Source organism: Vulpes lagopus, chromosome 21, assembly GCF_018345385.1.
Source record: "Vulpes lagopus strain Blue_001 chromosome 21, ASM1834538v1, whole genome shotgun sequence".
NCBI classification, from domain to species: Eukaryota; Metazoa; Chordata; class Mammalia; order Carnivora; family Canidae; genus Vulpes; species Vulpes lagopus.
Genome location: NC_054844.1, coordinates 44,014,884 through 44,036,727, shown reverse-complemented (window position 1 = coordinate 44,036,727; position 21,844 = coordinate 44,014,884). Strand labels below are relative to the sequence as shown.

The following is a 21,844-nucleotide window of genomic DNA, read 5'->3' as shown; positions in this document are numbered from 1 at the left end:
GCCTGGAAGGATTTTACACCTTAAGCTAGCTTTAGTGGTGATAGGCCTCAGAACAAATTTGAGGGAGGTTACCTGGTTAAGTAAAATACTTTTAGATAAAATAAAGGAACTTAAACTGAAGTTCAGTGTTGGAACTGGAAAGGAGCCGGGGTGGGTGGGGCTAGCTCCTGTCTGTTTGGTTTGCAGTCAAGAAGCACTGTGGGAAAAGAGCTAAAGGTATAGTGTTTGGTCGGAAGTATATATGTATCTAATGAGGAAAGTAAAAAGAGGGAACAAACCAGTCATTATTTTTAGAAACAAAAAGACAAATAGAAGCATGTTTCAGAGGCTGGCTGGTGAGGGAGCTGTGGGAAGCTGCAGCATCCAAGCTGTTCCTGTGTTGCAGGCATGTTTTAATGAAGGAACCAGGCCAGCCAGCCTCAAAGGGAATTTTGAGGGTATCATTCTTTTGAATTACTGCTGTTCATCTGTTCTCTTTACCTCCCCCGCTCTGAAGAAGGGGTGGGAGCATAAATTACTGTCCAGTAACCCTGTCTTACATGTCATAAACTGAGGCTGACCCAGCCTCACCTTTTCATTGTCCTTTCAACCAAACCCCTAAATAAATGAAACCTCTCTACCATCTCTTCCCTTCCCTCATCCCGCCTACGGGCTTCTCCCTACCCTAACAAAAATTTTTTTGCTTGCATTTTTATTCTGTCATTATATAGCCAGCAGCATTGCACTGGCCTCTTTATGGCTGACGGAGCCCAGGCGAGCTGCCCGATGAGGGGAGACAGCATTTGGCCGATGGGGCTGGTGTGTGCCATTACTGCTGGCCATTGGGTCTCTGTCCTCTACAGCTCCATCCTGGCTCATTAAAACCCTGAGCCAAATAGCTGGGCAGGCGCCTGCTGCAGCACTGTGGGGGCCAGGAAGTTAAATGGTTCTCCTAATCCTGCATAATTTATCTCCCTGTTAGCCCCCTCATAAATAGTCCAATTCAGCCCCACCACGGAGAGGTTCATTCTGAATTTCCTATTTTTGTGATGACCAACGAGTGTTCAGCCTTTCTCTTCTTCTCTCTTTATTATTATTATTAAAAATTATTTTCCCCTTGTTTGCTACGAGCCTCGCCTAAATGTTTTTTTCATTTGGAGCCTCCTGCCTAGACCCCACTTCACCAGCAATCTGTCCACTTCTCTCATTTGGACCTGATACCACAGAGCAGTTGGTGCTGCGGCCCTCCTCTTCTCCTTTCCTCCAGTTTTCTAGTGTCTCTTTCTCCTTCTCCCATTTTCTCCTTTAACCCATCTCCTCTCCTTTCCCATCACTTCCAGTTTTTTCTCCTTTCCATTCCCTCTCCAGCCCCTCTGTCCAGGGGCCATCCTTATCGCAGGATGTTTAGTAGGACATTTTAAAAGGGCACCGAATCGCTTTTTTTTTTCACATCCCTGTTTCTGTTTCGTTTCAGAGATTTACAAACGAGGACCACCTGGCAGTTCATAAACACAAGCATGAGATGACATTGAAATTTGGCCCAGCCCGAACTGACTCAGTCATCATTGCAGGTATTTGCTGCCCCAGAAGCCACGTGCCTTGGTATCACCAGACAGTTAAGATTAATACCAGGGACCAGATGTACTGGGAGCTATACTCCCCTTTTCCCATTAAGAGTCCTTATGTGATCTGCATTTAATCAGGAAAAAGGAACACTAAAAGCTCCCAAGTTTCTATTGTGCCCTCCATTCTGTTTTTAATACAAGATTGGGTTCTGTGGTTTTTGAGGGTAGGTGTGTTGAGGTTTTGTCTTGGCTTTTTTCAGTCTATTCCCTCCTTGCCTTCTTTTTATTAAGACTTTGGAAGATTTACAGACAAAAGATGCCTTTGACATTCTCCCTATCCACAGTGAAGGGGTGAACAAAAGAAAGCAAGAAAGCCGACCTAGCCTGGCTGCTTCTCTTCCACTGGGTGTCAGTTTCCTCCAAGCAGGCAGATTGTCAGTTCGTAAATTCAACTTGCCTTATGAACCCAGACAGTATTGAGGGCACATTTCCAAAGCTCAAACAAGGCGTTTAGTCAATGGGACTTTTCTAAGCCAATTTGGGTGACCTGGAACCTCTTGCCGGTTGTTTTAGATACTGTCTTGCTTACATGTGCCATTCTCAGGGGAGCATTCTCAGCAACTGCTCTCAAATTGTGCAGCAGTTCTGTTGTGCCATTTTCAGCTAGGCAGACAGACAAAACAAAGTGGGCCTTTTCTTTTGATACTGTGAGGGGTTCTGATTTAGCCTGAGTTAATAAGCAAGCTTACCACAGTATTTAGCCAATAAGGGATTTAGTTGGTGGTTATTACATCAGTTAATAACTCACATAAGACACGATTTTTGTAATTATTACTAGCCAAATGCAACCCAAGATATAGTGAAGAGGGAAACTCCCCTCTCCATACTTTTATATGTGAAGAAAGGAACTTGCCCTTACAGATCTCTTAATCCTTATTAATTCAGTAAATATTTATTGAATAGCTATTGTATCCACCAGCTACTTTGCTAGGAGTTTGTAGATTATAATTCCTAGAAAAGGACATGAGTGGGGACATTGTCATTGATGATCCTTAAGAAAACTTGGAGGAAGTTTTAGGGAAGAGTGGATATGGTATAAAAATATACGTAGGTAACACATACTTAAATATATATATATATATATATATATATATATATATATATATATATATTTTTTTTTTTTTTTTTTTTTGCAAACACATGAGGGTTTATTTACAAGCTTGAGCTTGGGTCCAAGTATACCTGACACAGCGGAGCAGGGACTTGGACCCCATACTTAAATATATTAAGTCAAGGCATATATGCATGAAAAAAATTTTAGAGTTTGCAGTCAAGTACAAGTGAATAATTCAAACAATATAAATATTAAGAGAATGAATATTAACTACAATTAGAGAAAGTTTATGAAAAAAGTACAGTTGAGGCAAAGTTATCAGGTTGGAAAGGCTATTTCAGATGAGTGGAAAGGTCTATGCCAAGACTCCAGGAGTGATGAGAGAAATTGATACAGGATAGTCCCAAAGAGAGAAAGTATTTTCCTGTTATTCTTTGCATTCTGTTCTGGAGTGCTCATCTCATTGCACATGACTCCAGTTATCCTGTCGAGGCTGGTAATTCTCATTTCTCTAAATTAAGATTTGGTGTCCGACATGTACTCCAATCCCTTATTGAACATTTACTTGGCTGTCTTCTGTCATTCATATCTTCATGCCCCCCTGCCACACCCCAATTCTGAACTTCTCTTCTTGTCCCTTAGACCTTCTCCTTCTTGTTATTCAGCGATATATCATATCCGTATTCTCAAAACCTTGAGTTCTTTAAAAAAAAAAAAAGTCGAGTTGATTTATTCTTTCTTCCCATTCTGTTCCTTCCACCACTCTCATTATGCTTGGGTTTCTCCAAAGTGTCCTGGCTGGCCTCCTTGACTGGTCTCTTATTCTAATCTGTCTTGCATTCTCTTGAAAAGCCTATCTTCTTAAATTCTTCTGCTTTGCTCAAAATCTGTCCTAATCTGGGGCACCTGGCTCTCTGGCTTAGTTGGTAAAACATGAAACTCTTGATCTCAGGGTCGTGAGTTCAAACCCCACCTTGGGGATAGAATTTTTTTTATTTAAAAAACCACCTCCCTCTAAATAAAATGCTCTACAGATTTAAAAACAAAACAAAACAAAACTCGAAGCATAAGAGACTCTTAATTGTAGGAAACAAACTGAGTATTGCTGGAGGGGAGGGAGTTGGTGGAATGGGATAACTGGGTGATGGGCATTAAGGAAGGCACATGAGGTAATGAGCACTGGGTTTTTTTTTTTTTTTTTTAAACTTATTTATTCATGGAGACACAGCTAGAGAGAGAGGCAGAGACACAGGCAGAGGGAGAAGCAGGCACCATGCAGGGAGCCTGATGTGGGACTCGATCCCGGGTCTCCAGGATCACGCCCTTGGCTGCAGGCAGCACTAAACCGCTGCGCCACCAGGGCTGCCCGCACTGGGGTTTTATATACAGCTGGTGAATCACTGAACTTTGCCTCTGGTAATATACTGTATGTTAATTGAATTTAAATTTTTAAAAAATCTGTGCTAATCTTCCTATTTTCTTTTATTTTCAAGGCTATTTATACTTGGACTCTCAAGCTTTCTATAGTCTAGCCTGATGGTACCTACCCAACTTTGTTTATAACATAAACTTGACTTGATTATCTTTTTTCTTTTCTTTCTTTTGTAATTTAAATAGATTCTGCACCCACCATGGGCCTTGAACTCATGACCTTAGGATCAAGTCACATGCTCTACTAACTGAGCCACCCAGGCTCCCCCTGATTTGATTATCTTTATCCAAAATATCCCTTTCCTTCTCATCTATACGCAGACCCCATACCTAGCCTTTCTCTGTGCCTCTTCCTGCCTTATTCCTAACCCTTCAAATCGTCTCTGCTTTCTCCCAGTGAAAACCATTCTTTTTTTTTTTTTTTTTTTAAGATTTTATTCATGAGAGAGAGAGAGAGAAAAAGAGAGACGCAGACAGAGGGAGAAGCAGGCTCCCCGCAGGAGCCCAATATGGGACTCGATCCTGGACCCCAGGACCATGCCCTGAGTCAAACGCAGACGCTCAACCGCTGAGTCACTGAGGGGTCCTGTGAAAACCATTTTTAAGGCCCAGCTCAAGTCCCACTTCTTGAAACTTCCTAACTATTCTGTCATTAATTTGTCTTTTATTTTTTAAGATTTTTATTTATTTATTCATGAGAGACACCGAGAGAGAGACAGGCAGACACACAGGCAGAGGGAGAAGCAGGCTCCCTGCAGGGAGCTCGATGCAGAACTTGATCCCAGGACCCCGGGATCACGCCCTGAGCCAAAGGCAGATGCTCAACCACTGAGCCACCCAGACGGCCCATTAATTTGTCTTTATTTAATTACTACAACAAATTTATTCTCTACTGCACATGTCACCTATTTTTTTTTTGTATACTATGATGCTATCTATATATATGTTAATTTCCTCAACTAGAAAACATTCTCTTTGTTCTCTAGGGCAAAAGCCATGTCTTGTATTTGAGCAAAACTCCTATACTCCTATCCCTCTCCTCCCTCAAATTTACCCACAAGTGTACATGCATGTAGCATCAAAACATGTAGAGGGTATTCAGTAAATACTTGTTGATTTCTTTAGAATCATCAGAGCATGCTAAGGGTTTTCTTTATATTTTCAGGCTGTTTGGATGTTCAGGAATGGGAGCAGTTTATATAAGTCTCAGGTCAGAGAAGCAAAAGCCCTCTTCTGCCATTGCCATGCCCTTAGCTGCCCTGTTCTGTTTCACTTGAGTTGTGATTTTTTGTGTGTGCCCTTACTGAAGTACTCTTGAGCATAAAGGATGATGTTACCTCCACTCACCCGGGGATGGAGGGAAAGTGGCTTCATCATTGGCCAACCAAAGCTGCCAGAGGACCTTTTAAAACTATTTTGGGAGGTAGTGGTAACTTTTCTAAACACTCTGATTCAGAAGAGGTTTTGTTTAAATTAAAAAAAAAAAAAAATTACGCTCTTTCCATGGAAAATCCCAGTGGACTATTTCCAATCGATCATGCTAGAAGGAACGATTTTAATCCCAGGTCTCACTCCTTAAAACATCATTTAAACAGAGTTCTGTTTCTGTCATTCAGTTTAGCAGTTTGGGTATGAAATGAATCCCTGAGGTGACTAGCATGTCAAAGAAAACCATCATAATAGCAATTTAAATCAGGGAACAGGATTCAGCTGACCTAAGAGACATAAACTAGAAAAGCACAATGGGAAGAGAGGAGCTCAAATCTAAAATTCAAGTTGCTCGAAAAGTTCCCATGGGTTACCGATTGCCTTCCTCTTCCCAAGGGCAGAGGCACTGTTAAGGAAAGATTTTTGCAGCCCCTGAAAGGATATTTTGGCTGGCAAATCTAAATCCAAATATCCTGGTTTCCGGAATTTGCTCTGGGCCCAGGTCTCTGTGAAATGAGCTCTATTGTTTGCAGTTTCCTTTTCTAGCTCATGATCTTGCTGTCTTGTTCCCCAGCCCCTAGATTTGCCTGGAATGCCTTCAGAAGGTAACAGACCCTTACCTCAGTGACCACTGAAAGACAAGGCACCATTTCTTATTTGGTAGCTTTAGCAAGCAAACTCAACCATCTGATCCTCAGTTTCTTCTCCTCATCAGATTTTAACGTCCATCTGCTTATACCTGCTCACTTCAGACCTAGCAGGGAGTAAGTTTGAAGAGAAAATGTCGCTTAACTGTTCTTGATTTTCAGATCTGGAGGTTTCACAAACTCCATGTAGGTGGGTGGTTTTTGTTTTGTTTGGGGGTGAGGGAGGTGAAACCAGCCTCTGGGAGAAAGGGGGTTACAGGGATAGTCACATAACAAAACATTGTTCTGTCTTCCCTCTGCTGGCCTTGAGGCAGCACAGCACAGACACCCTCTGGTGGCCTACGCTGGCTTTCACCTACTCGAGCTCCACAAAAGCAAATTTGCCCTAACACAGAGACTCTTTCCAAATAGAAAGATAAAAATGTGTTTTCTATATATTGTCAAGTTTTAATTTCAGGTCAAAACTAAAATAAAGTTTCCTTTTTTTTTTTTTTTTCCATGTCTGCAGATCAAACTCCTACTCCGACTAGATTCCTGAAGAATTGTGAGGAGGTGGGGCTCTTCAATGAATTAGCTAGCTCCTTTGAACATGAATTCAAGAAAGCTGCAGATGAGGAGGAAAAAAAGGCAAGAGGCGGGATTTTTGCTGACAAACTGGCAGTGTTCAGATGGAGGCTATTTTCATTGTGCCCTGGGATAATTTGCTTAATCAGTTAGATCACAAAATTATGGACTATTCTTTAGAACCAGACAGTTCCCACTAATCCAAGTCAGTGTTCCACATCTTCAGGTCCAGGTGATAGATCAGCACAAGTCTGTCTTTACCAAAAATTAGGCTTCTTGCCCTTTCAGTGGAGCATTAGTTCAGTAATCTCCTTTTTATTTTTTTAAAATTTTTTATTTTATTTTATTTTTTAAGATTTTATTTATTTATTCATGAGAGACACAGAGAGAGAGAGGCAGAGACACAGGCAGAGGGAGAAGCAGGCTCCATGCAGGAAGCCCGATGTGGAACTCGATCCTGGGACTCTGGGATCATGTCCCCAGCCAAAGGCATACACTCAACCACTGATCCACCCAGGCATCTGCAGTAATCTCTTTTTTAAAAAATTTATTTATCTTCTGAGTATCTTAAGGATGTTAAAAGATTATGAATTACTCAGATTCTGTGAGATAACATGTTTTTGGGTCAAATCTCTCACTTTCTTCTGAGCTAATCAGACTTTTCACCTAGGCTGTTTTCACTGAGTCAGCCAATCTACAAACTCTTCTTGAATTTTGACACTTCTTTGTTTCAATGTATATAGCTCTTACCTTCAGGTAGCTTTCTAATAATATTCACGACATTAAACTTATAAAGAAAGGTATTCTTCATGCATTCCAAAGGAGATCAACAAGGATGGTTAAAGAACTAGAAATTACATCACTTTGGGAACACATAAAGAAACTGAGGAAGAGAAGTTTTAAGGTGAACAAAATTGTAGTCTTCAAACATGTGAAGAGTTTTCATGTAAAAGAGGGGTTAAACCTACTCTCTGGCCCAGAGGGAGAAATAGGACCAGCAGGTGGAAGCTATCACAAGGTGTTCAACTATATTTAGGCCACTTAGTATAGTTATTGTAGAGGATTAAAATGTTAGAATCCCTTCATATTCTGAGCTCTTTCCTTTTAAGAAGAAGAGAGCAGATAAATAAGAGAGTTGTGCATGAGTTTTTTGGTCCAGCTTAAATTGTAATTGTAAGAATGCAAGATAAGGTGTCCTTATCACTGGAGGTTTTTCCAAGTTTCATAGCTTCCTCTGAACTTCGATTCCTGCTATCTCCCTCCAACTGAAAGAAAGCAGGGAAATCCAATGGCTTCTATTTGTAATTCTACTTTCAAATGGCTGGCCTAGCCATAGTCTTCTCATCACTATTTTCTTTTTTAAAGATTTTATTTATTTATTCATGAGAGACACAGAGAGAGAGAGAGAGGCAGAGACAGGCAGAGTGAGAAGCAGGCTCCATGCAGGGAGCCTGATGTGGGAATCGATCCTGGGACTCCAGAATCAGGCCCTGGGCCGAAGGCAGGAGCTCAGCCTCTGAGCCACTCAGGGATCCCTCATCACTATTTTCTTTAGAGACTCCAGTCTCTCATCTCTCAGCGACTTCAACCTATATGGTATAATTTTATTTTATAGCTTCCCTACCCGCCCACTGCCACCCCACCCCACCCCACCATTATTTCTCCTCTCTGGTAGACCAAGAAATCAGTCAGATTGTTTCCACCAGAACACAGGTGCTTTAAAATCAAACTCAGGGCAGCCCAGGTGGCTGGCTCAGTGGTTTAGCGCCACCTTCAGCCCATGGCGTGATCCTGGAGACCCAGGATCGAGTCCCACATCAGGCTCCTTGCATGGAGCCTGCTTCTCCCTCTGCCTGTGTGTGTGTCTCTCTCTCTCTCTCTCTCTCTCTGTGTGTGTGTGTGTGTATCTCTCATGAATAAATAAATAAAATCTTTAAAAAATAAAAAAAAATCAAACTCATAGGCAAATTCAAGAAAAAATTTTTTTAAAATTTTTATTTATTTATGATAGTCACACAGAGAGAGAGAGAGGCAGAGACATAGGTAGAGGGAGAAGCAGGCTCCATGTACCGGGAGCCCGACGTGGGATTCGATCCCGGGTCTCCAGGATCGCGCCCTGGGCCAAAGGCAGGCGCTAAACCGCTGCGCCACCCAGTGTTCCCAAATTCAAGAAAATTAATCTCCCTTTAAAAGCTTGAAGTCTGGGATCCCTGGGTGGCGCAGCGGTTTGGCGCCTGCCTTTGGCCCAGGGCGCGATCCTGGAGACCCGGGATCGAATCCCACGTCGGGCTCCCGGTGCATGGAGCCTGCTTCTCCCTCTGCCTGTGTCTCTGCCTCTCTCTCTCTCTCTCTCTCTCTCTCTGTGTGACTATCATAAAAAAAAAAAAAAAAAAAAAAAAAAAAAAAGCTTGAAGTCTTTTCTACTGACATTTTAACTCAGTTGACACTTCTGGGAGGCCATTCGTAGTTGGTTAGGCCTTTACTCATTGGGCATCTCGGTATTCCTTTCTGCCTGTACAAGGGTGGTCTTTCCCTCCCCTTGATGAGAAGAACAGATTCAGTAGAAGATTGTGCCCAGGAATGTTGACTGAGTCTAAAATTTCACTGAACCACAGCTTTTCTAGGAGATGCCCCTAAGGGGTTTTAAACCTGTGATTCTGTTTACTTAGAGACCTCTCCTTCCTACTACCCTCTGACCTCAGGGATCTCAGAATTAGCTGAATTGGGCCCAACATCTCCATGATGTAGGAAAAATGAGGGCAGAAATGAAAGCATCTTTGCCATTGCTCACCCCCATCAGATTGGAGAGAAAGAACCATTACCACCTTCTCTAATGTAGTAGATGCCAAATTATCTTCAGTTTGTTCAACTACCAAGATTTCCTAGGGATTAAGGTAGCCAGGGGAGAGTTAGAAACAAGCTCCTCTTTCACCAAGAAGCCTAAGATATGGAAAAAATAGAACAAAGGATCTACCTTGTCATGAAACTAAACTGCAGTGCCAGCCCTCCTGTCGTGATGTGGTGTCAGGGCCGTCATCTCAGATGGTTTATGGTTCCCTGCAAAGCCATTTATGGCTCTACAGTTCTGTGAAGTGATTCACCACTGCCAGGAAAGTATTCTCTCTCCTTTCTGGTGTTCCCCAGTCCGGCTTCGAGGACCAAGTTCTAATTTCTTTAACTGATCAAATGACCAGCCTTACTTTTCTTTATTATCCCAAAACTCTAGCTTCCTAACTTCTAGCCTCTAACACCAGATTTTGGGATGAAATCACCATCAAGCATGGGAAGTTCCCCAGAATAGATCTTTCCTATCTTATTTATAGTACTTCAATAGCTAATTTATCTTTGTTTGCTTTTGATACTTGGGTAATAGTCCTTCTGGTTGTCAGAAAAAGTGCTCATGGTCCTGCAGTGGCTAGCAGAGCTGGTTGGAAATAGGCAAGCACTGGATTCAGGAATCATTTTACTTTCCTGAAAAATGGTATAATTATAATATTTGCATGGATTTAAATGCCTTTTTTTTTTTTTTTTGGTCTTTCAGCGTCTTTATAAACATTATAAGTGTTGTGGGGTTTTTTTGTTTTTTTGTTTTTTCCCTTTTAGGATCTTTATAAGTATCACTGTGGTGAAGCACACATTATTTCCATTTTACAGTTAGAAAAACAGAAGTTCTGGGGTGCCTGGGTAGCTCAGTCTGTTAAGCAGCCACGTTCGGCTCGAGTCATGATCCCTGGGTTCTGGGATCAAGCCCCACATCGGGCTCCCTGCTCAGGAGGGAGTCTGCGTCTCTCTCTCTCCTTCTGCCCTTCCCCCTGCTCATGTTCTTGCCCACTTTCTCAAATAAATAAAACCTTTAAAAAAAAGATTTTAGAAAAATCTAAAAGATTTTTGAGATTCTTTTTTAGAAAAGAAAAACAAGTTCAAAGAAGTTAAAACGATCTGGCCAGAGTTATACATGAAACCTAGGTTCCCTAGTTCTTTGACTTGCAGTTCAGTTCTCTGAGGACTGAACTTTGAAGTATTTTTCCTCAGTGCACTTGGCTGGCTCAGTCAGTAGAATATGCAACTCTTGATCTCAGGATTGTGAGTTCAAGCCGTACGTTGGGTGTGGAGCCTACTTTAAAAAAACGCGGGAGGCGGGGGAGAAAGCATATTTCCTCGTATTTTAACTGGAAAGATTTTGATTCAGCCTGTAGGGACTCGTGGGGTTGAACTATGCTTATTTCTCTCTTTTAACAGGCTGCTGCTGGGCCCCTTGACATGTCTTTGCCTTCCACACCAGACATCAAAATCAAAGAAGAAGAGCCAGTGGAGGTAGACTCATCCCCACCTGATAGCCCTGCCTCTAGTCCCTGCTCCCCGCCACTCAAGGAAAAGGTAAATTATCTACTAAGAATTAATTATCCCAGAGGCGCCTAGATGGCTCCACTGATTAAATGTCCAACTTCAGGTGTCCAGCTCAGGTCATGATCTCAGGGTCATGGGATCAATACCCACATTGGACTCTGTTCTCAGTGGGGAGTCTGCTTCAGATTCTCTCTCCCTCGGCTCCTTTTGCTTTCTTGCACGTGCTTTCTCTCTCAAATAAATAAAATCCTAAAGAAAAAAAATTATCCCAAATGTTAATTGGTAGGTAGATTAAGTTTTGATTCAATAGTTGCATAATGTGTGATACAGGATTGATTATATTTAAATAATGTTCATTATTTAGAAGATTTGTATAAATTATATCTATTCTCCGACCCAGCAGTTCTACTTCTGAGTCTACATGGAAGTGAAATTAGTGCATGTGTCCACTGTATCAAAGCATATTAAAATGCTCATAATAGCAGTATTCGTCAAAAACTGTTCATCAACAAGAGAATGAATGAATGAATGAGTGAGTGAATAAATAAATAAATAAATAAATAAATAAATAAATAAATAGTGGTATACTTCTAAAATGGAATACTAGGGGTGCCTAGGTGGCTCAGTCAGTCAAGCATCTGACTCTTGGTTTCGGCTCAGATTGTGATCTCAGGGTCATGAGATCAAACCCCATGTCACACTGGTCATAGAGCCTGATGAAGTCTCTGTCTCTCTTTGCCCCCTCCCACCCCCCCTCTCTCTAGAAGTAAATAAAATAAAATGGAATACCACATGGCATTAAAAAAGAATGAACTAGTGATATACACAGCAATGTGGGTGAACCCCACAAACATTATATTGAAAAACAATAACAAAATTCAGACATGAAAGTACACACAGGACCTGTTTACATCAGGTTCAAGAAGAGGCAAAACTGGGGATCCCTGGGTGGCTCAGCGGTTTAGCATCTGCCTTTGGCCCAGGACGTGATCCTGGAGTCCTGGGATCGAGTCCCACATCGGGCTCCCTGCATGGAGCCTGCTTCTCCCTCTGCCTGTGTCTCTGCCTCTCTCTCTCTCTATGTCTATCACAAATAAATAATAAATAAATAAAATAAATCTTTAAAAAAAAAAAAAAGAAGAGGCAAAACTATTTCATGATGATAGAACTCAAAAGGGAATGGGAAGGGACATAGGAAAACATTCTAGGGCGCTGGAAATGGGCTCTGTCTTGACTTTACATATATAAAGTCATTTAGTTGTATCCTTTAGAATAATGTACTTTATGTATGTTTTACTTCAATTATTTGGGGTATTTTGGTTTTGGGTTTGTTTTTTGGTTTTTGGTTTTTTTTGAGAGACAGGAGTGGGGAGGGGCAGAGGGAGAGAGAGAATCCCAAACAGGCTCACCTGGGGCCTGTGGGGCTTGATCTCACAAGCCTGAGATCATGACCTGAGCCAAAACCAAGAGTCAGCCACCCAACTGACTGCACCACACAGGTGCCCCTGTACTTCAGTTATTAAGTGGGGAAAAAAATTGTGTAATTCATAAATTGGACATTAAATAATTTTGGAAAAAAATCTTCTTAGAAGGAAGTCTTCTAGTGACTCAAAGAGAAAATCCACTAGGATTCTGAGTATTATTTTTTTTAAAGGAAACTTTTTATGAAGTAGTGTTTTTTTTATAAATGTACTGAAATATAGCATACATACAGAAAAGTGCATGAATTGTGAGTACACAGCTCACTGAATTTTCAGTTTACAACCTGTGTAACCAGCACCCAGATATTATCAGAACCTCAGAAGCCCCCTCATGCCTCTTTCCAGTCTCTACTGCTCAACCTGGGGTTATTATTTTTAGTGTCCACTGTGGAGAGAGCATCTGTACCTCATTTTACTTCCTTCTAAATTTAGTTTGATAATTTCTCCAAACCACCTCCTCCATAAACATTACAGCTGTCCCTCCTCTCTCCCGCTTTCATCAGGACCAGGTCCTAAAGGTTGTCTAGAGGTGCATGAGGACCAGGGTGGCTGCTAGCAACTAAGATCCTAAACAAGTTAACAGTGGGAAGCAGTTTGTTTTATTACAACATGACCATTATTCAAACTTCATAGTCTCTTTAAAAGGGATCTGTCTGAGGGTGCCTGGCTGGCTCAGTCAGTAGAGTGAGTGACTCGATCTTGGGGTCATGAATTCAAGCCCCACATTGGGCATGGAGGCTACTTAAAAAAAGTGGGGTGATGTGTCTGTAGAACATATTGGGTTGCTTTATCACCAGTCTTATACCCTGCCTTTTCTCATTAGAGATCAGAGGACACTCAGGCATCAAATTTGGATTGAGAATGTAGAGCCTGTGAAAAATTATGACAGTCCTTGGAACTTATATGGAACTTATATGGCACTACAGTGCTTATATAAATATTTCACGATATTTTCCAACTCTCATTTCTTTCACATAGCAGTCATCCCTGAAAGGGAGATAGCCAAAAAGCCTTAACTCGGCATTCCTGTAGAATGGGTGAGTGAAGTATGGGTCCATGATCATGATAGAGTCAGGGTGTGATTTACATGAGTCACTATCCAGTAGATTTGTACTATATTTTACCTTTATACAATGCCGTTTATAGCGTTTTGTGATCTTTTGGTCTCTTTTCCTCAGGAGATGACCCCAAAGCCTGTCGTGATCTCTACCCCCACACCTACCATCGTGCGCCCTGGCTCCCTGCCTCTCCACTTAGGCTATGACCCACTTCACCCAACCCTTCCGTCCCCAACTTCTGTCATCACACAGGCTCCACCATCTAACAGGCAACTGGGGTAAGTAAAGCAGGGAGAAACAGTGAAGCCTGAGCCTTTTTAAACTTGGTAAAAGACAGGGACTGTTTCTGAATACTCAAAGGATACAAGTCAGTGAGATTGTCTTTCAAAATAAAATTTCCCCCCATAAGCAGAAATCTCCCTTATAAACCTTATTAGTAGACAGGCAAGTATTTGTTCAGAGACAATACTTCCTTAATTTGGAGATTTAATATTTCCTTGATCTAAAAGAAGAATCCTTAAAACTTTAGGAAGTGCAACGCTTAGGTGGCTCAGTGGTTAAGCATCTGCCTTTGGCTCATGATCCCAGGGTCCAGGGATCGAGTCCCCCATCAGGCTCCCCAGGAATCCTGCTTCTCCCTCTGCCTGTGTCTCTGCCTCTCTGTGTGTGTGTGTATGTGTGTGTGTGTGTGTGTGTGTGTGTCTCATGAATAAATAAAATCTTTAAAAAGAAAAAGATGTTCTGAAATCTGTTTTTTTTTTAAGATTTTATTTATTTATTAATGAGAGACACAGAGAGAGAGAGAGAGAGGCAGAGACACAGGCAGAAGAAGAAGCAGGCTCTATGCCGGGACCCTGACGTGGGATCCCAGGACCCCAGGATCACGCCCTGGGCCGAGGCGCTAGCTACCGCTGAGCGCTGCCCTAATTGTTCTGAAATCTTAATAGGATTAGCTTCCCACCCATTTGAATTCAGTGGTGTTTGCTTAATTTGCAAGGTTTAAAGATCTTACCATTTCTCAGCATTTATAAAGCAAGGTAGGTAGCATTCCCTAGTTTTTCCACCTTCATGAGGGCGTCAAGGTTTTACAGTGTTGTCCTGTAGCTTCCCTAACTAGAGAAGCCTGGGCAATCTGCTGTGATTATAGAATGAAGATCCATGGACAAAAGGGTCTGTGTGATGAACATTTCACTTCATGTCTCCTCAGGTCTCCCACTGGCTCCCTCCCTCTCGTCATGCATCTTGCTAATGGACAGACCATGCCTGTGCTGCCAGGGCCTCCAGTACAGATGCCTTCTGTTATATCGGTGAGCTCTGTAGTTGGGGCAGCCAACCCTACCGTCACATTAATCCCTCCCTTCCACCTGAATGCTCATAAACACACATGAGCCCCAGGGAAACGTGGGCTCTGGTCTGTATTAGTTGAGCATGGCAGCCTGCCTAAACTCTTCACTAACCTCTGCCAATCCAGCACTGTGTAACACTAGACAAAGACTCATCTGGACAATTGGCTCCTGGTCTAGGAATTGATCTTGCCAGCCTGCTGATTGGTTGGTTCACTTGGCACTTAGCACCTCCCACATTGCCCACCACTTTCCTTAAGATACAGCTCCAGCAGTTCCCCTAGAAATTGTCACAGCACTGAAGGATTAGATTCCCTACCCTGCAGCGCTCCACGGGGAAAGGTATTTCCCAGGCTGTCCCTCTACACCCTATGGACACATTGCATAGAACAGGCCCTGACATGCCAACCTCCAAAGCACTTCGTTTTGGGAAGCTGTTGCTTCACCACTAGTATTATGTTCCCTTCTGGTTTTTCTTCCTTGTCTTGATCCAGCTGGCCAGACCTGTGTCTATGGTGCCCAACATTCCTGGTATCCCTGGCCCACCAGTTAACAGCAGTGGTTCCATTTCTCCCTCTGGCCACCCTATGCCATCAGAAGCCAAGATGGTGAGTACATCCCAGCTTGGGGCAATATGGGTAATATTGGCCCTTTCAAAAGAAGTGTTACCAATCTAGGTTTTTCAAGTGAGCCAAGCAAAGAAACTTTCTGGGGCTTGCAAAGCTAAAGATACCCTGTTGTGGGGTCTGGAGAAGAAAAGACCCTGATTCATGACTCCTTATCTCCTCTCTTCCACCTTTAGAGCCTGGTACATAGACCATGGCAGTGAAAAGAGGCAGCACAGATTGTTTGGAGTGGAATGCTTGCTGTTTCAGTTCCAGGGTGACAGATGGAGGGTGGATGAGTGGGCAGGAGAGCTGGCCAAGAGGTGAATAGCTGCGTAACCAGCACCTGGCTGGGTTCCAGGAGAGAGCTTTCATCTGGACTCTATTACTTCAACAACCCCCACTCTCCAACTGTGCCCAGGATGAAAGCCAAGGAACAGAGTAGGCATTTTAGGGATCCAGGTGCACATTCTCCCTGTCATTTTCTTTTAATTCCTCTGTTAAGGGCAAATTGGCATGGAAATTTTAGTGATTTGTAAGGTCAGTATTAAAATCGAAGCCCACTCTTCTCACCTTTGATAGAACCTCACCCTTGACAAGCTATTTTTTATTATTTTTCCCCACAGAGACTAAAAGCCACCCTAACCCACCAGGTATCTTCAATCAATGGTGGATGTGGAATGGTGGTAGGTACCGCCAGCACCATGGTGACGGCCCGTCCTGAGCAGAGCCAGATCCTCATCCAGCACCCTGATGCTCCATCCCCTGCCCAGCCACAGGTGAGTTGGGCCCTTGGACCAGGGAGCCCACTGTGTCACCATTACTTATGTCATTTTTGTTTTTCAAGGAGCAGAAAAATTACAGAAGAGCAGGTTTAATCTTCTGGGCATCTTGTGCTCTGGTTCTCGTGAACAGTTTGACAGTAGCAAAAGGCACCAGTCTTTATCCACTCTTCTGTGATATTTACGTCAGACAAGCTGGGTCATGTAGTGCTAGCACAGAGGAGGTCTCAATTTTTGTATTTTGTTTTTTTCTACATATGAATGACATATTTGCAGGACCCTCTGAAATGTGACAGACCCTCACTCAGGCCACTCATGTACCAAAGGAGGCTCCTCTAGTCTCTTTCCCATGTAGTAAGTCTTACAAAAAATAAACCAAAAAAGGGCAAAAGCCAAAAACCAAAAAAACTTACCCAATTAGGTTTTGTAGCAAACATTGAATAATGACAATATGTTAGTAAAAGGTGATGTCACAGTACTAAGATGGCTCAGTAAGCAGACATAATAAAATATCTTTCCTTACCAATTTACTCCCTTTTTAGCACAAAGAAATGAAAGTCTTAATAAAGCGAGAACAGTCCCATTTATATGCCCTGTTCTTCTCTCAGGGAAGCCTCAGTTTTCATAAGCTTTTGAAAACTAAATAGGCCTTAGTTTTTATAGTATCTGCGCTGGACAGGTGACAACAACCTGAGATGGGTTTCTAGAATTAAATCTTTGTCCAGCCCCTTTTTCTGATGTCACCACCTGCTTCGTCAGTTACCACCACATGTCCTAACATTTAGTGGCCATATGCTGCCTTAAAGCTTGGCCAACAAAAAAGGCCTTCATTTGAGTTTTCTTGTTGCAAGCTAAGCTTGCCCTCCCTCCTATAACCCCTTCCAGTGCCAGTCCCTGGAGATGGTGAAGCAGTAGCCACCTTGTCTGTGTTGTACTGCTGTCCCTCTTAAGAAAATGACATGACTTCCTTTTTAGTCACTGCTGATTCCTTTCTCATTCTTCCCTTCTTTCTCTTGGTGCTCTTTCGCCTCTATTCCCTGCATAAGCTACTGAGTTACTGTGAGAGAATAGGAACCTACTGTTTTCCTTCCCCATTCCCCTAAAGCACCGGTCTTTACATGTGCTCCATTGAGCTCAGGACAAAGAGGAAATTGAAAATCTCAGAAGAATTAGTATGAACTTCCTGTGGTACAGTAAGAAGCAATGACCCAGGGCCTCCAGCTCATTAAATTGAGTTTTAAATTTCGTCTTCTTTTTTTTCTTTTGGGAGAGATAATATTAATGCAAATAAATAAAATTATCTCTTGATTATCTGTATTTTTTTTAAGATTTTATTTATTCATTCATGAGAGACAGACACACAGAGAGAGAGAGGCAAAGACACAAGCAGAGGGAAAAGCAGGCTCCAGGCAGGGAGCCCGATGTGGAACTCAATCCCGGGTCTTTAGGATCAGGCCCCGGGCTGAAGGCAACGCTAAACCACTGAGCCACCCGGGCTGCCCTGATTATCTGTATTAATGGAGAACATAAATTAGTAGGGCCTAAAGTAGAGTATAAGATTGTTTTTTATAAGCTTATGCTTATTCTCATGCAACTGATGTGAGCTTTGGCACTTGGAAACTACTAATACATATATTCTCTGATAGCAACAGATCCAGGAAGAATTTATTTTTGGCATTGTTTTACATTATATAGTTTCTTTTATACAGATGGCTGACCTTTCTGCATTTTAAGTTTGGCTGCTATTATAAAGTCGGTCTATCTTCTCTGAACACATACCAGCTAATAGAAAGGGAGGATGATCCAGAAGTACTGTAGTGACAGAGAACATCAGCCTCAAGTTTAAAGACTAAAGGTAGTTTTATGTCACCAATTATAAAGGGATTAAAAATGATTTTTTGTTTAAAAACCAACAGAATATTAAAAATAATAAACAAATAAATAAAAAACAACAGAACAAACAAGGTGGAGAGGGTGATTGCTGGTATAAATAAGGATGTACTAATCCATATCTCTCTGTGATAGCCAGTATTTCACTGGTAGTAAAATCTTTTCTCATTTTCTGAAACTTGTAGCATTCAGTTGTTTGTGTATATTGTTTTCCAGATCAGTGAATCTCAAATATTTTTATTCTAGCCTCCTTAAAAGTTCCCCTGACACCCAGCCCTCATTATGATTTCTCCACTGACAAGATTCCCTTTTGTTAAGAAACAAAAAGTGATGCTCATTTCATCTTGCCCTACCTGTCTCAGAAATTATCAGTTCCCACCTGAGTTGTGGCTTGTCTTAGTATGGGGCTGAGAAGACTGGAAGGAGATGGGAGGTAGACAGAAAAGAAACTCAGGGGCATAGTGATGAGACTTGCTCTGGTTGCAGAGACTGGTACACCTTTACCAGATCTTTAACAGAGCTTACTAACCTAACTGACATCAGGTTTAATTTGGAAAGTTCCCTTCAGGTAACCCCTCTTCCTTCCTGAACCCCAGGTCTCACCAGCCCAGCCCACTCCTAGCACTGGAGGGAGAAGGCGACGCACAGTGGATGAAGATCCTGATGAACGGCGGCAGCGTTTTCTGGAGCGTAACCGGGCTGCAGCCTCCCGCTGCCGTCAAAAGCGGAAGCTCTGGGTGTCCTCCCTAGAGAAGAAGGCAGAGGAACTCACTTCTCAGAACATTCAGCTGAGTGTGAGTGGGTCCTGGGTGATTATTGGGATTGATGAACCTGGAAAGAGAGAATGAATCAGAAAAAAGTGAAACAATATAATAATAGAAGATGGTAATTCTTTAGGACAGATCCAGAAGATGTACCAGGAGGAATGCAGAAAGAAACTCATAACAGTCAAAATTGATGTCTTTTCCCCAGGGGTTGGAAAAGACACTCACCATCTACTCCCAAACCTGCTGCTAGAGTCTGAATCATCCACAGACCCATTTGAATGGAAGGAATTAGATTCATCGCCCCAGGGTACTCTTTTAGGTCATCAGTAGAATCTGACTGGGGTCATGGAACACCTAAAGGGAAATGTATTTGCCCCAGATAATGCAGCTTAAAAAAAAAAAAGAAAAAACCCCATGAGCACAAATAGAAAACTTATAATCCAGATATTTTTTGAATATTATTTTCCTTTCTTTTGATTACTTATTAAAATATTTCATTGCAAAGGTATATATGAATATATTTCTGTATATAACATGTGTATAGTTACATGCACACACAAATGTATAGAACAAAAACAAAGTTCCTCTTCAGTATGTCTTTTCCAGTCTTACTCTTTCCTATGGATACGTTTGGTGTATACCTACCAGACATATATGTATTTGTAAATTTTTTTTTCACTTATAATTTTTATGGACTAGTCAGGGAGGGACTGTGTGTTTGTTTTAACATAAATAGGTTGATCATATTCCCTGGAAATATGACCATGTGTATAAAGGATTTACTTCATTTTTTTAAAAATAGCTGTATGGTAGTACATTGTATAGTGTGGTTGTATTATAAGGTACAGATTTTTACAGTGTTTTTAATTTTTTGCCAGAACAGCAATGCCTTAGTTAACATTGTATGCACTTGAGTAGGTGGTTTTATTAAATAGATTTCTGGAAATAAGCTTTCTTAGTCAAAGGACATATGCATTATTAATTTTGGTATGATTATTTTATCCTAAATAGGAGTAATGTTTCTATTATAAATCCTTACATTTGGGCAACCCGAGTGGCTCAGTAGTTTAGCATCGCCTTCAGCCCGGGGCCTGATTCTGGGGCCCTGGGATCAAGTCCCACATCCGGCTCCCTGCATGGAGCCTGCTTCTCCCTCTGCCTGTATCTCTGCCTCTCCTTCTCTGTCTCTCTCTCTGTCTCTCTCTCTGTCTCATGAATAAATAAAATCTTAAAAAAAAAAAAAATCCCTACTTTTCAGTGTAAGCAGCTCCTGTCACTGAATTCATGACTATACTGGCCCTGAGCTGTCTGAAGCCTTGTGGGATCAGGCGTCTCCCAGATTCAGGGGAGAAAATCCAGGCAGCATTCTGTCCTCACTGTGGGAACAGCTACTGGGGGCTCATGGGTGGAGGATGCATTTTTTTGATGCTCTTCTTTTCCGCTCTCTCTTCAGAACGAAGTCACGTTGCTACGCAATGAGGTGGCTCAGTTGAAACAGCTACTGTTAGCTCATAAAGACTGCCCAGTTACTGCACTACAGAAAAAGACCCAAGGCTATTTAGGTGAGTGGCTCATAACCTAAGCAAGCTTAGTCAGTCAGTAAACTGCATGTATGAGTGTCTCAACTGTTGATAATTTTATAATCCCATTCTGAATGGTGTGGGGAGTCCAGACTGATGAGTGAGCAACCTTTCGGGAACAGCCAGTCCTACAAAATAATTTTGTTTTCAAAACCATATAGAGTTATCCTAATTATCTATCATAGTTGGAGATACAGGGTAGCAATATTTATCGGGTGCCTACTTTGTGTTAAGCACTATACCATCTGCCCAGTTCTTTCATGAAATAGATATTGCCTCCATTTATACACAAAAAAACCACTCAGAATAGTCATGTACCTGAAGTTACACAGTTGGTGGAGTGGCAGAGCCAAGATTCACATCTAGATCTTTCTTATTCCAAAGACACTATCTTGGCCTCAAGAGAATATAAACAACAGATGATACATTGGCATTTGTTAACCTTTGTGACATATTTATCTTTCTTATGATGAGCCAGTGGTGGTTTTAGTTTGTAACCTATGTGCACACATAAAATAGTGCTAGAAAAAGATGGTCGTAGAGTCGTGCTCAGGACAAGCACAATCCTGAAATTAAAATGACTGTGAATAATTTGCTTATGGGCAGTGAAAGCTAATGAATCATTTTCCTTTACAAATTTAATAAATTCCTAGAAAATTTGATAGAATAAATTCCTATCAGACGTTGATATATTGAATTATTTTTTCACTAACTATCCTTATTATTTCGAAGATGTGTTCCCATAGAAAAAGAGTAACCACATCACTCATTTTAAACATCTTCTATTTAAATTTTAATTTTAATATGTACTTCAGGATACATGCATTAATTAAGCAGATACTGATTGAGCCTCTTCCGTGCCAGACACTGTTTTATATGCTGAGGATATAATAGAAAACCAAATAGATTAGATTAAAATCCCTGCCCTTGAGGGGCTTATATTTTAGTAGGTGAGACAGATAATAAGCAAAATAAATAGGTACAATATATGGTATGTTAGATAAGAGTAAATGCTTGGAGGAAAAATAAAATAAGGAGAATATGAAATGTTGGCAGCAGGGTTGAAATTTTAGATGAGGTGGCTTTTGAATAAAGACCTTAAAGAAATGAAGGAGCTGGCTATACATTTATATGGGAGAAAAGTACTGCCAATGGGAAGAATAGGAAATACAAAGACCCAAAGTGGGTGCGCCTGCCACATTCTAGGAACACCAAGGAGGCTAGCTAGTGTGGCTGGATTAAATAGAACCAGGGATGGAGAAT

General features: G+C 41.6%; 1 protein-coding gene across 7 annotated transcripts in view; it reads left to right on the top strand.

Moving 5' to 3' along the window:
* Positions 1 to 21,844, top strand: part of LOC121480333 (cyclic AMP-dependent transcription factor ATF-7) — a 95,303-nt gene that overhangs the window by 66,124 nt on the left and 7,335 nt on the right. For 3 of the 7 annotated variants that reach the window (XM_041736808.1, XM_041736809.1, XM_041736810.1), the window contains exons 3-11: positions 1,454 to 1,550; positions 6,673 to 6,791; positions 10,968 to 11,105; positions 13,735 to 13,892; positions 14,822 to 14,921; positions 15,452 to 15,565; positions 16,189 to 16,341; positions 18,831 to 19,028; positions 20,455 to 20,563. In XM_041736808.1, coding sequence (XP_041592742.1) covers positions 1,454 to 1,550; positions 6,673 to 6,791; positions 10,968 to 11,105; positions 13,735 to 13,892; positions 14,822 to 14,921; positions 15,452 to 15,565; positions 16,189 to 16,341; positions 18,831 to 19,028; positions 20,455 to 20,563 — 1,186 coding nt within the window. Of the gene's footprint in view, positions 1 to 1,453; positions 1,551 to 6,091; positions 6,123 to 6,232; positions 6,282 to 6,672; positions 6,792 to 10,965; positions 11,106 to 13,734; positions 13,893 to 14,821; positions 14,922 to 15,451; positions 15,566 to 16,188; positions 16,342 to 18,830; positions 19,029 to 20,454; positions 20,564 to 21,844 lie in introns of those variants that run through there. The other 4 variants (XM_041736813.1, XM_041736812.1, XM_041736811.1 and 1 more) reach the window with 4 other exon arrangements.